This window comes from Scardinius erythrophthalmus (assembly GCF_964197995.2).
Source record: "Scardinius erythrophthalmus genome assembly, chromosome: 20".
NCBI classification, from domain to species: domain Eukaryota; kingdom Metazoa; phylum Chordata; class Actinopteri; order Cypriniformes; family Leuciscidae; genus Scardinius; species Scardinius erythrophthalmus.
In genome coordinates this window covers 36,649,421-36,663,643 of record NC_138240.1, presented here as the reverse complement: position 1 = coordinate 36,663,643, position 14,223 = coordinate 36,649,421, and the positions used below count along the sequence as shown (strand labels likewise).

At 39.0% G+C, this 14,223-nt stretch overlaps 1 protein-coding gene across 1 annotated transcript in view; it reads right to left on the bottom strand.

The window, feature by feature from the left end:
• Positions 1-274: 274 nt before the first annotated feature.
• LOC308680497 (neural cell adhesion molecule L1-like) overlaps positions 275-14,223 on the bottom strand; it is a 54,530-nt gene continuing 40,581 nt past the window's right edge. The window contains exons 15-23 of the mRNA XM_081348628.1: positions 7,989-8,113; positions 7,653-7,754; positions 5,554-5,751; positions 5,256-5,326; positions 4,316-4,541; positions 4,035-4,150; positions 3,719-3,944; positions 3,520-3,642; positions 275-1,646 (exon numbers count right to left, since the gene is read on the bottom strand). Coding sequence (XP_081204754.1) covers positions 1,423-1,646; positions 3,520-3,642; positions 3,719-3,944; positions 4,035-4,150; positions 4,316-4,541; positions 5,256-5,326; positions 5,554-5,751; positions 7,653-7,754; positions 7,989-8,113 — 1,411 coding nt within the window. The 3' untranslated portion in view covers positions 275-1,422. The remainder of the gene's footprint in view (positions 1,647-3,519; positions 3,643-3,718; positions 3,945-4,034; positions 4,151-4,315; positions 4,542-5,255; positions 5,327-5,553; positions 5,752-7,652; positions 7,755-7,988; positions 8,114-14,223) is intronic.

The following is a 14,223-nucleotide window of genomic DNA, read 5'->3' as shown; positions in this document are numbered from 1 at the left end:
AAAACTGATTTTGCACAGGCATTTTGCACTAGTAAATCAAATATGTTCTGATTGGCAGTGATTGAGTCCAGTGTTGGGAGTAACGCATTCAAGTAACAAAATATCTGAATTTCTTTTTCAAATTCCCATTTATTGCCTGAGACCTATTCTGTCCTTATGTTGAGAGAAATAATAAGTGCAGAGGCATTGTGTGAACATGATGGTTATTGTAGATCTAGACTAAATACGAGCAAGCATTTACTCATCTCTCTTGCACAAAAACATCTACAATATTCCTCAAAATAATACAAATATACTTTATTTATTATTTGACCTCACTTTATTAACCAACGTCTTTGCAGCTGACCCAGTTCAAACATACCAATAAGCAAAAATGACTTTCTTGTTGAAAGCTGCGTCCCAATTCAGAGGCTGCATCCTTCGAAGGCCGCATTCGAAGTCCGATTGCATCTCAGTGGCGCGACGAAGGTTGTCCTAATTCAAAGGATCCTTCAAATGCGGCCTCCAAATGCATCCTTCGTTTCTCATAAATCCATACATCAGGTGAATCCTTCGCGGCCTTGCCTACCCCAGAATTCATTGTGTGCCAGTGATGACAGGATTTTTTTGAGAGAAATTGCCGAAATACACTTTTAAACGCAAGTATTGGGTTTCAGCATAGTCAAATATCTAATGATACAAATGTAAAAAAAAAAAAGTAAGCTGTTCAAATTACATATCTTACTAAGATGCAAGTATATATAAGTATATACTATTTATTATACACAGAAATGGACCATGGTGAACATATTTAGACAGCTTGTGAACCCTCTTTTGTTTTCAGACAGTTTAATATAGGCCTAACTCTCACTTGTTAATGGCAGCTGTCACAGATGCTAGGTGACAAGAACAGTCCTCCGTAAGCTAGGCCGTCCCATTTAACAACGCTTAGCCTGACCTTAGAAGAATACACCCTTTGAACTGGGACACAGCCAAACTTCCTTCTCCTGGATCCTATTCTTCAACAATCCAGAATGGCTGCAGAGCTGAAAGGTTTGTTTGAGCTGCGCCCTCTACTGTACAGCCGTGAATTTGCATTTCCTTCAGCCTGAGGAATATTCATTTAACTTTTGCCGAAAAACAAAACAAAATAAAAAAAACAGGCAAGCCCAGCCAAGGTGAGAAAAAGTAACATAATTCCATAAAAAGTAATTCAATTATTTACTTTTTTAGGGAGAGTAACACACAATATCGTAATGCATTACTTTTAAAAGTAACTTTCCCCAACACTGATTGTGTCACATTTTCACACATTTTCAGTGTGGACACACAAATTACTTGTCACTAGAAGTGTGTTGCATCATGTCTGGCTAGGAAATAGTGTTTAAAATGTGTGTGAAAACATTCCCCCATCATGTAAAACCCCTCAAAACGCATGTGCAGTTAGATACGACTCTGTCCAGATAAATCATTCAGTGATGGGTAAAGTGTTGGACCTCCATCCAGTGTGGTAGCTCCCTCGCTGATGATTGGCAGTCCTTCTCCAGCAGCCGTGTATCCCCGCAGGTGGAAGCGGTAACGGCTGCGAGGGTCCAGCTTTAACTTGAAGTGATTTTTGCTGTGGTCACTAATCTTTTCAACCAGCATAGGGCTGTCTTCATTATCAACTGCAGAGAAATGGGGGGAGACAACAAATGTGTAAAAAATATTGTTTTAAACATTGGTTGGTGAGTTTATATTAAGTAGTTATAGTTGTTCAAAAATTTTAACTTAAAATTTTAAGGCATTCTGGGCATTTTTGAGCATACAATCTATACAATTGCTAAGGTGTTTCTGAGTGTTTTTGTGTATTTATATAATAGACTTTATATAAAGAAAGATGGTGCACTCGTATTACTTTAACTGAGAGAAAGTGCAATATGCAAAATGGTGGAATAAGTCCCGCCTTCTAAAGAAAAGAGCCATTCCCCTATCGGTAATGTTTATCGCATCACTGCAGCTGCCGTGCCGTTAGAAGCTCCGGTTCCTATAGAAACAGTCAGTGTTTTGAGATGCATGCTTAGGACTACGCATGTGAAAAATGCTGTTTTTTGTCATGATTTGAGCGTTTAGAAGCAAAATTTATGAGACCGTTTTCATTGGAGATTTCAAATATGAAATTTAATCGTAAGCTTGGCAAACAGTTTTGGAGAACTTGATGTTTCCTCATTCAAAGAGATTGGAGTTGAACTTGCATGCCCGAGAGGCGTTTCAAAGATGACCGCCAAGTGAAATGACTTGTCTTAAGCCGAGGACACACTTAACGACTGTAAGGCCGATTATAAGTGTAATTTGATACTTACGACTGATCATGCCCAAACGCGCTGAGTCAGAGATAGTTGCGTCCAGTCGTTGTTCACAGTCGGGGTTTTAAATCTGCTCCAGTCATTGGAAACAGTCTGTAAATGTGTTCAGTTTAGTCTTAGAATGTTTCAGCTAGTCGTTAAAGGTGCTCTAAGCGATGTCACGCATTTTTTAGGCCAAAACATTTTTTGTCACATACAGCAAACATCTCACCATCCGCTAGCTGCCAGTCCCCTGAACACACTGTAGAAAAACGCGGTCTCTGTAGACACCACAGGCTCCACAAACGGCAACAAAAACAAACTGGGCTCACCCGCACCACAAAACACAACAAACTGTTCCAGCCAGTAACCGACAAGGAGGATTTGGGGGTGAGGATTTGGGGGGCTAGTGCGCGGATGAGGAGGAGGGAGGGTCTAGCAAGCCTCCATTTTGTTTGACAATACTTTAAACGTCAACAAGAAGTGACGTCACCCAACATCACTTAGAGCACCTTTAAGTGTGTCCCCGGCATTAAAAGGATTTTGTTTATATGCAGTTGCTTAGATATTCTGAGTGTGTTTTTTTTGTTGTTGTTGCTAAGCAGTTGCTAAGATGATCTGATTGTTTTTTGCATTGCTCTGCAGTTGCTAAGATGTTTTGAGAGTTTTTCTGAGTTGCTATGCAGTTGATAGGGTGTTCTAGGTGTTGCTGGGGTGCTGAGTGTTTTAGTGTGTTGCTATGCAGTTGCTAATATCTTATGGGTGGTAGTTCAAATGTCATATATATTGTTTTGTTTGTTGCTAAGCAGCTAGGTTGTCCTAGGTGGTTTCCAAGCTGTTGCTATGCAGAGGCTTAGTGTTTTGGGGTTACTCTGTAGTTGCAAAGGTATTTTGACAGTTTTTTTAGTTGCTCGCTATGCAGCTGATAGTGTGGTTTCTAGGTGTGGTTTCTAAGGAGTTGCCCAGGTGTTTTGAGTGCTTGGGTGGTTAATAGAGCATTGCTAGGTGATATCTAGGGTGTTCTGATTAGATGCTTGCTGTTTTTTTACTTAGCCAAGTCAAAAGAGTGTCTAGACATAGATTGGTTCCTTCCTTCAATGTAAATCTCTGGGATTTTTTTCAACCATTGTATTGTATACCAGGCCAAAATCCCTCTCCTCAACAAACTGCTTCTAATAATCCTGATGAGAATGAATCAGGCTGTTAGTTCACACACCTTGTTGATACTGTAATATGTATCCTTTCAGGACTCCATTTGGCTGGTTGGGCGCAGACCAACGCAGAATCATTTCTGTCTCTGATGGGCTTTCCAGCAGTAAAAATGAGGGAGGACCAGGTACTGAAAAAAATGGATGACAGAATTTGAAGCCCTCACCTTTCTTCAACTATTTTTCTTTTTTGTCTCACGTTCTTACCTCCTTCTGGAGTGTGGAAAGTGAGGGCTTCAGACTCGGGTCCTTCTCCTTTATAATTAAAGGCACTTACAGTCAGTGAGTAATGGGAGTAGGGCTGCAGATCTCCCAGAATCTTCTTCTCCTCGTTACTGTCCGTTGTCACAACTGAGATGTTTGTCGGCCTACCCTCCCTAACACGCTCCCGTCTGAGGTGTCTGCTTTCTGGGTCAAAGTGCTTCAGATAAATCTATAGGATGGATGATAGACAATTTGTTGAAGAGATTTTACATCTTAAATTTTTTAATTTTTGGCTGAGTTTAATACAACAGTATGTTACCTTGTAACCCTGCAGACGGCCCCTCACAGTTTCTCTGTTCACGGCCGCCCATGTCACTTTAATAGCAGTGCTGTTGATCAGAACCACTCCCACATCCAGAGGGGCCTCAAGAGGGACTGACAGGGAGAAAGAGCACCCACACTTTGATTCCCTTAAAAACATCTGTCTCAGGATTAACTTAAATCATTGTTCAATTGGGGTGAATTGAGATAACCTTACAGGAAGATGTCAGGAAAAAGGGCTCACAATAGCAGCAAAAATATACAACATGAAAAACTCACTCTCCTCTCCAGAGTATCCAATGGCGCTTTTGGGCTCTGGACCTTCTCCCATCTCATTAACAGCTTGCACTTTAATCTCAAAGGCAGAGAAGGTGCCCACATCTGTGACGATGAAGGGTGGAGAGGTGACGTCTTTGGTGTGCCAGGACGGACCGCTGCCAAAAACCTTCCTCCAGATCACTTTGTAGCGAAAATCTGGGCCATTGAATCTACGCCTGTCCAACTCCTGCAAGAACAAAGATTCAGTCTTGAGCTAGAATGTATCTTTCTGTGAACAATGAGAATTTCAAAACATTGGCAACAAGTACAGGGATTCCTCTTTTTTATCAGTTTATTTACATTAACTGTCCGGACGAACTGATTCACTAGAATGAATCAGACTATCCAACGCTACACGAGAAAGATTGGATCGTTTAGGATGAACTAATTCACTATAATGAATCAAACTTTCCAACATTACACATGAGAGAGAGAGTGGGATGACTGTTTAGGATGAACTAATTCAGTAGAATTAATAATACTTTTCTAACACTACATATACTCTATATATGAGAAAGAGGACGATTTAAGATGAACTAGTTCACTCAAATGAATCTAATTTTTAACAATTTGAGAGAGAGAGAGAGAGAGAGAGAGAGAAGAATAAATAGAAGAAATCATTCATGACAACATAACTTAAGAGAGAGAGAGACAGCCGTGTATACTGACTTTTTAAAACATTTAAAAAAAAGTTGGATATGCTACACCACTACTTGTTGTGCTGCCAAAAATGTAGTGATATGTACATTATATGGATTCCTTTTATCTAACTTGTTTGTCCATTTTCAAGCTTCTGTTCACTTTCTTTTGTGTTCCATGGGAAAAAAACTAACAGGCTTGGAACGACATGAAGTGAATGCATTAAGACAGAATCATTTTTGGTCTGAATTGCGCAGCGCACCTTCCATGTGATGACAAGGGTGCCTGGGTCGATGGAATTACTGTGCACTCCTTCAGGGTTTCTGTCTGGAGCTGTAGAGGACAAATAATAATTTAGTGCCAAGATGTTCTAACATGGCAAAAAAACTGTCACTTTACATCAGCCACACACTGAGAGAAGATACAAACACAAATTCAAAGTGTCATACAATGATTCAAAAGACAAAACAAATGCATCACAATGTAGCGGGACAAGCATTTTCTTTTTCAAGGCAATGTAAGCGTTCACACACTCGCACACACATGCAATGTTAACTTACGAGCAGCTGGTGTGGAATAAGTCTCAGTTTCCTTGCTCGGGTCACTCTTGCCGATGTCATTGATGGCGATGATTCGGAAACGGTAAGAACTGAAGGGCCTCAAGGGAAGGGTAGTTCGCTGAATGCTGCCTGACACACGGCTTAGCTCCTCCCATTCCTTTCTTTCATATCCTGCCTCCTCGAACTCAATCAAATACTCTAGACACAAACATATATGTATATATATATATATATATATATATATATATATATATATATATATATATATATATATATATATATCAGTGGCGGCTGCTGGTCTTTCAAAGAGGGGAAGCTCATTTTCGGCCTACATCATAAAAATTATTCATTTATACGTAAATTCTACATTCCTTTTCAAGAAAATGCTCTGTGAAAAATGAATGTAATAATATAATAAAAGTATAAATAATAATATAATAAAGTATACTAATAATGCTAGCCTACTAATAATAAGATATTTTTAAAATTATTTTTGAATTATTACTAATAATAATAATAATATAAAAAATACAATAAGTAATAATGTAATAAAGGTATAAATGTATAATTGTGTGAAATGTATTATAAAAAAATATGTGTATTCATATTAAACCCTTTTAAACGTAAATTTAAAATATTCTGACGCGTCATTGCTTGTCACGTGACAAATCTGCTTTTATTTCATTTTTTTTATTCAAAATATTCACAAATTTATAAAGTTATAAATAAATAAATGAATAAAGTTAGCTATGGCATGAAATATTTGATATTCCGATTGTTAAATATATGCAAGTGGAAGTGTTATGTTGTTCAAACACCTTTAAAACGATCGCGTTAGTTGTGCCACTGTTCAGAGAATCGGATCTGTTGGATTTACAACACGTGAATTCATCCACTTCTCCCGAAATACATGAAAGTAAGTGGCCGGTGAAATGGGAGAAGAATATAGTTCGCTTAAAGTTAAAGTTACTTACACAATGCTTACACAATCTGATGAATAAACTGAGTTTGCCGTTGCCCATCACTGCGGATTACTGGAGCTCATTAAACACACCATTATTGAAAATTGGCTAGCAATTTCGACAAGCAAATACCAAGAAATAGGTTGCAGCAGTTTCAGTTTGTCTTTGAAAAATCCGCGATGGGACTGAGCTCGAACAGCTTCAACATCAGCGACTTTTTATTGTATGAAATCGCTGTCAATCAAAAGGAGACACGGCCTTTCGACAGACCCTCCAATCATCACGCGTCCAACCTCCAATCATCATATTTTATATATATATATATATATATATATATATATATATATATATATATATATATATATATATATATATATATATATATATATATATATATATATATATATATATACATAAAACAGGAAATGACACTGATTTTATATAGACTAGCCCCCAAAAAGTATTTGGACACTTCAAACACACTTAAAAATGTATGAATGCCACTGCATTAGATGAAAAATATTAAGTCAAATAGCATTTTTTATTTTATAGAAAGCACACTTTTCAAGTATAAGATTTGTTTTTGTTTTTTAAATGATGGTTTCCCAAAATGGGGTTTGAAACGCTAATAATGAAATAAATCAATCATACAAAATGTGAAATTAAAACAATTAATAAAACATATAAATAAAAACAAATTAAAAGGAAACACTTAGTATTTTTGTCAAATATTTATTAAAAAAATTTAGACAAATATTTTATTTGTTTAACTGTATGTAAAGTGACTAGTTACCAACATCAGAGAAGATAAATGTGTACCTCAAGTAAATATTTTAAGTCTGGCTGACAAAAAAAAAGAAAGAAAAGGGAATCCCTGTGCAAACTGAGAAAATGTGGTTTGATATTGGTGTGATATTTTGTTATTGAGCACAATGACATTTATTTTAAGTGTGGTTTGAGTGTCCAAAAAACTTTCAAATCTTTGTTAAACCATCAATTTATACAGCATTTGACATTTAAAGGGGGGGGAAATCAATAAGAATTTCAAATAATGAACATGTATCAAATAAAAACTGCATACACAAACTGTATGTATTGCATAAACACAGGGGGAAAAAACATATATTGTAACTGTACCTATCACAGGGCTGTTGTGATCATCTCCAGGTGTCCAGCTGAGAGTGACACTGCGTTCTTTAGGTTCGGTCATTTGTATTTGGGTTGGAGAGTCTGGTCGATCTGGTGAATGAGGGTTGACAAAGAGGTCAAGGGGTAAGATGCCAGTTAAAACAAGGCATCTATGATTTTAAAGGTTATTTCTTGAATCTGCCCACAGCCAAACATGTCCTTTGTCCTTTCTGTAGGTCACATTATCATACAACATGCAGCACACAAACAGCTATATAGATCCAGACATGTAAGGTTTAGAGATGGCCATGTTATAGGGAACAGGCCATTTATAAAGTTAACTACCAACGATAGTGACGGAGCCACTCGCTTCCGCCATATCCAGAGTGGTAATGACTTCACAGGTGTATATCCCTTCATCGTCTTCTTCAACTTCAAGTATTATGACGGTGGTTTCATCTATCTTGTACCTAAGATATTTATGGTTAATAATGTTCATGAAATCACGTTATACAGTTCAAACTAAGCCATTCTGCAGCATTTTGAGGGACATGAAGGTATTGTTGTATAATATCAAGAAAATGCAATTACCTGCCTCCTTGTTTATTGTAGATGCCTTTTTGTTACATATATTTAGCCAATGTATTGGATATAATGCATTGCATTCAATGTTGTTATTTATTTTGTTTGTAAAAGATGGCTTATATTGTTAGGGCATAGATGTACAGTAATTGGTTATGTATGTATATGTGACTGTGCTAACCCAGGTTGAGAGGAGCAGAAATGTGCGATTATGTGTGTGCGCTAGACTCCTAGAACTGTAAATGAACTCAGCCATCTTAGCTGAGTTTACTGGAGTTCAAGGACATGAAGAGGTGGACCGCTTGCACATGCCTGGAGAAGGATCTGGGAAACTTTGGAGGAGTATCAACCTAACGCCTGTTGTGAACAACAGGAGTATAGAGCTGGTAAGTCCCGCCCCTTCCGTAAAACCCCGCTAGACCTCAAAGTTGAAAAACCGTCAATGCAAGTGAATGGGAGAAAATAATTATTTTCTGGTCCCGTTTGAATTGTGCCATGAATGTTAACATATGTTGTCTGTGAATTTTTTTTTATAACTTTTCATGTTACGAGTTTGACAGTATATGGTATGATTCCTCGGCTAGCAGTTGTGGAAAAGACATAACGAGAAAGACTACATATCGCCTATGTGACGTCACCACATAAAGTTGACTTACCCGTGGTTTTCGCCAACCTCAACGATTGTGTCCTCTCCCTGAAAGAAGGCGGTGAAGTGCACCAAAGACACAGCCATGTTTAGCGGGATCCGTGAGCTAGTGTCCGTGTGCTAGTGGTGTCTTGACGTTTCAAACGCGTCGAGAGTTGTAGTCCACAAAGTGCTCTCACACAAAGTCTATCCGTATCAAACTTCTACCCGCTAAATTCCAGCATTCTTTACACGAAAAGTTATATAAAAAATTCACAGACAACATATGTTCACATTCATGGCACAATTCAAACGGGACCAGAAAATAATTATGTTGTGTTTATGCACTTGTCAGGAGATGGCGCTGTAGTCCATATGTTGATACCTATAAAAGGAGTAGAGTAAGAATGGAGGTGGTTGCACCTGCTGCCTAATCATGTAAATGGCTGGCACTGTTATATTGCTTGTGGGTTTGAATAAACCTTGAAGAAATGAGAAACTTTCCTGTCTTCATGATTACCTGGACCTAGACATAACAAATTGGCGATGAGGATTTTGCTGTTCTACATGAAAGATGTCTGCTGTTGCTTCTTTTCCTACGCCATTCTTACCATGTCCGGGTGAGCCGTCTATTCCTTTTGGCGTCTGGTTAAAGATGTTTGAGAATTACTTACTTGTCATAAATGCATCAGGAGATGACTGGCCAGTTGCAAGAAAGCGAGCTTTGTTTCTTCATTGCCTGGGAACAGAAGGGCAGAGACTATTCTATACTTTACCAAACTCAGGAGAAACAATGGAGGATGCTATTGAGACTTTGAAACTACACTTTATCCCTCGACGTAATGTTGTGGCTGAGCGTCATGCATTCAGAAAACGAATTCAAGCACCAGGTGAAATAATCCTGCAGTATGTTGCTTCTCTTCTGGACTTAGCCACCACATGTGAGTTTGCATCTAATAATGATGAAATGCTGCGAGATCAATTAGTGGAGAATGTAAACAGTCATCGTATTAGAGAACGTCTGTTGTTAGAAACTGATTTGACGCTTAACAAGGCTATTACTTTTGTTACACAAATGGAGGCTGCTGGTGAACAAGCTAAACTTTTTTCAAATCAGACTTCAGTACCTGTGCAAGCAATACAAGCAACAAGTGTGCCTGCTGTTGATCGTTACAAAAGACTATCACCTTTGAAACCTCTGCCTGTGCCTTCAAAGTCTTTTGCTACTTCCTTGGCTCGTGCATGTTATCGATGTGGATCTACAAAACATCTTGCAAATGATTCCAGATGTCCTGCAGTTTCTGTAAAGTGCAATAATTGTCAAAAGTTGGGACATTTGTACATGAGATTGAACTTCCTGAGCTTCAGATTCTTTACATGCATGATTCAGTATCTAATAAGATAACTAAGAAACTACTATCATGACTGCATCAGCCTCTGTACCTGTGGAGTTGATTGTGGATTCTGGATCTTCCGTTTCCATTCTGCCTAAATCTGTGTATGAAAAACACTTTAACCAAGACTCTTTGCTGCCTCCTGCTGTTAAATTGGTGACATATTCACGAGATCCAATACCAGTGCTTGGTTGTCTACCTGTTACTGTTACCAGAGATAATATGACCTGTAATACTTCAATCTTTATAGTTGAATGTGGCACTGCTCTTCTTGGAATGGATTTAATTAATGGATTGCATCTCAAGTTTGAAGGTTCTTCCATACTTTCGGGACCGACTCAGTCTTCAGCCTCTGTAATGCGACTTTCTGCTTCTGTGCCTGTTACTAAGCTAGGATGTGCAAAAGGATTTGTGCATAAGGTAAAAACTTCTTCAGTGGTGAAACCTGTACGTCAGAAACTTAGACGGTTGCCATTATCTGTTCGAAATGCTGTCAGTGATGAACTTCAACGCCTTCTTGACTTGGGTGTTATTGAACGAGTGGATGCATCACCGTGGATTTCTCCAATTGTAGTTGTTCAGAAGAAGACCGTGGTATTCGCATGTGTGTAGACCTGCGAGAACCAAATAAAGCTGTTGTTGCGGACAGTTATCCTTTGCCTCATATTGATGAGATGATGTCTATGCTGCGTGGAGCAACTGTCTTTTCTAAAATTGATTTAGAGAATGCTTATTTCCAGCTTATGTTACATGAAGAAAGTCGTGATCTGACTGCATTCATCACCCATGAAGGACTATTCAGATTCTGTCGAGTACCTTATGGCCTTGCTTCAGCTCCATCAGCATTTCAGAAAATGCTAGCAACTGTACTACAAGGATTGCCAAACGTAGCCAATTATCTGGATGATGTCATTGTCTGGGGACACACAAAAAGTGACCATGACCACATGCTCAAAGTGGTTCTTCAGCGCATACATGATGCTGGCTTACAGTTGAATGATTCAAAATGTCACTTTAATAAAAGCAGTTTGTGCTTCCTTGGTCATACTGTATCTGCACAGGGTATTCGCCCAGATGAGGATCATCTTAGTGCAATGCTTCATGCTCCTGTTCCTCAAGATGCACATCAGCTCCGTTCCCTTCTTGGATTGTTGTCATGGTACAATAAATTCATTCCAAATTTTGCTACAGTTGTAGAACCATTGCGTGCTTGCATCAGACAAGGTTCTGAGTTCAGCTGGTCAGATGAGGCTCAGAAGAGTTTCAGTACTGTAAAGGAGTTGTTACTCCAAAGCCCTGCTTTAGCATTGTTTGACCCTAACTTGCCTACTGTCGTTTCAACGGATGCATCAGATTATGGACTAGGTGCTGTATTCTCTCAAATTCATGAAAACAACACAGAACACATTGTTGCATTTGCTTCAAGAACATTGTCTACTGCGGAACGCAAATATTCAACGATTGAAAAGGAAGCTTTAGCATGTGTCTGGGCTGTTGAAAAATGTAGAACTTACCTCTGGGGTCGAAAATTTCTTCTACGTACGGATCATCAGGCCTTGACAGTGCTCCTCTCCTCTAAAGGCACAGATCGCGCTGGATGAGGATTGCACGTTGGGCAGAGCGACTCTTGTGTTTTAACTATGAGGTGAATTATTATCCTGGCTCTCAAAACCAAGTTGCTGATTATCTTTCACGCCTACCCTTGCCTGCTTCTGATGAGGATTTTTCCGATACTGAGCCGGAGTTTGTTGCATTTTTGTCTTCTGAAATGTCTGCTGTGTCTCCAACTGAATTTGCTCTTGCCTCTGCATCATGCTCAGAAATGACTGCATTACGTGCTCAGATTGTTCGTGGATGGCCCTCTTCATCAGCTGCTGTGGGGGTTGTTCTACGTCCATATTTTCAAATATGTCATGAACTTGCTGTGCAAAAGGACTATGTGTTTAGAGGGTCACGTCTTGTTGTTCCTGTTGCATTGCGACGTGTTTTGGTGAATCTTGCCCATGAAGGTCATCAAGGAATAGTGCGTACGAAACAGCGCATTCGTGAACTTTACTGGTGGCCTGGTATTGACTGCTTGGTTAAGGAACAGATCAAGAATTGTGAAGTTTGCTTGTCTTCTGATAAGGTTACAACTGTTCGTGCTGCACCTTTACAACCTGTACCTTTTCCAACTATGCCATGGGAAAAAGTGGCTGTTGACATTGTTGGCCCATTTGAAACCGCTACCTGGGATTGTCGGTACATTATGACATTGATTGACTATCATAGTAAGTGGCCAGAAGTGGCATTCACTTCTTCAATCACAAGTAAAAATGTGATCAACTTCTTGACGTCAGTTTTCAGCAGATTTGGAAATCCACATTGCATTGTATCTGACAATGGATGTCAGTTCAAGTCAGTGGAGTTTGGTGCATTTCTGAAAGATCGAGACATTCAACACATGCATACGTCAGTGTATCATCCAGCTGCAAATGGAGCTATTGAGCGATTTCATAGAGTACTGAAGAGTTCTATTCAATCTGCTATTCTGTCTGGAAAGCCATGGAAATCAACAGTGAGAGACTTTCTTCAAACTTACCGTGCTACTCCCCATGCTGTTACTGGACGGTCTCCTTCTGAGTTACTCTGTGGCAGAAAATTGCGTACTCGTCTAAATGTTCTCCCTCTTCCTATAACTTGTAAGGATCCTGCTGTGAGTCAGAGTGTCATTGTCTCAAAAGAAGATGAAAACATACACAGACCTCAAACGAAGAGCTTGTACTCCTGAGTTCAAACCTGGAGACTGGGTGCGTATAAAAATTCCAGTTCATGTACCTAAAGGACATCCTAGATTCTCAAAGCCTTTGAAAATTGTACATCAACTTGGTCCATGCACTTACCAGTTATCAGATGGGAAAAACTGGCATGCATCTCATCTTTCTCCAGCTTGTGCACCTGTGGAAAATGCCATTGAGAGTGAACTGGTGTCCTTGCCCCTCCAGTCTGTTCCTTCCTCTACAGTGTTGCCTAAAAATGAACTTGTGAACTTGCCTAATCAAATTGCTTCTTCATCTGTTCCTGTAAGGTCTTCATCAAGAGTGAAACACCCTCCACGTTGGTTGCATGATTATGTTACTTAGTACAAAAGACATTGATTATTTTGTGCTAAATGAGAAATTAATTCTAGTTCTAATATGTCTGGTTACAGAATGTAGAATATAGGCTATTGTTAAACTATTTTAATTGGATGTACATTTTGTATAGGTTTTTCCTATTGCACCAACTATGTAATTTGGGTGGAATTTACAGTTTTGAGTAAAGGGGGAATGTTGTGTTTATGCACTTGTCAGGAGATGGCGCTGTAGTCCATATGTTGATACCTATAAAAGGAGTAGAGTAAGAATGGAGGTGGTTGCACCTGCTGCCTAATCATGTAAATGGCTGGCACTGTTATATTGCTTGTGGGTTTGAATAAACCTTGAAGAAATGAGAAACTTTCTTGTCTTCATGATTACCTGGACCTAGACATAACAAATTATTTTCTCCCATTCACTTGCATTGACGGTTTTTCAACTTTGAGGTCCAGCGGGGTTTTGCGGAAGGGGCGGGACTTACCAGCTCTATAAAAGACTGATGAACTGACTGCCTCTGGGGAGACTGATACGCCAGAGCCCCCGACGCCTAGAAGCCCAGGGCTGAGGACAAGAAACCCCAAGCTGAAGATAAGAAGCCCAGAGCTTACTACACATTTGATTCAAAACGTGATTATTGTATTTTATACTTAAACGATGAAGTTCTATTTGCCTTTATATTTTTGTTTATTATAAAAAGAAAAGTAACCAATTAAAATAAATTTAATTGATTACAAAATCTGCCTACTGAGATTTATGATGCTGGAAGACTTTTAATGAGAACATACCACAGAGGAGTCTTCTGACCAAATTGTAAGTATCTTTTGAATGCTTATGGTTTAGGTCAGATTTGACTTTCTTTACCT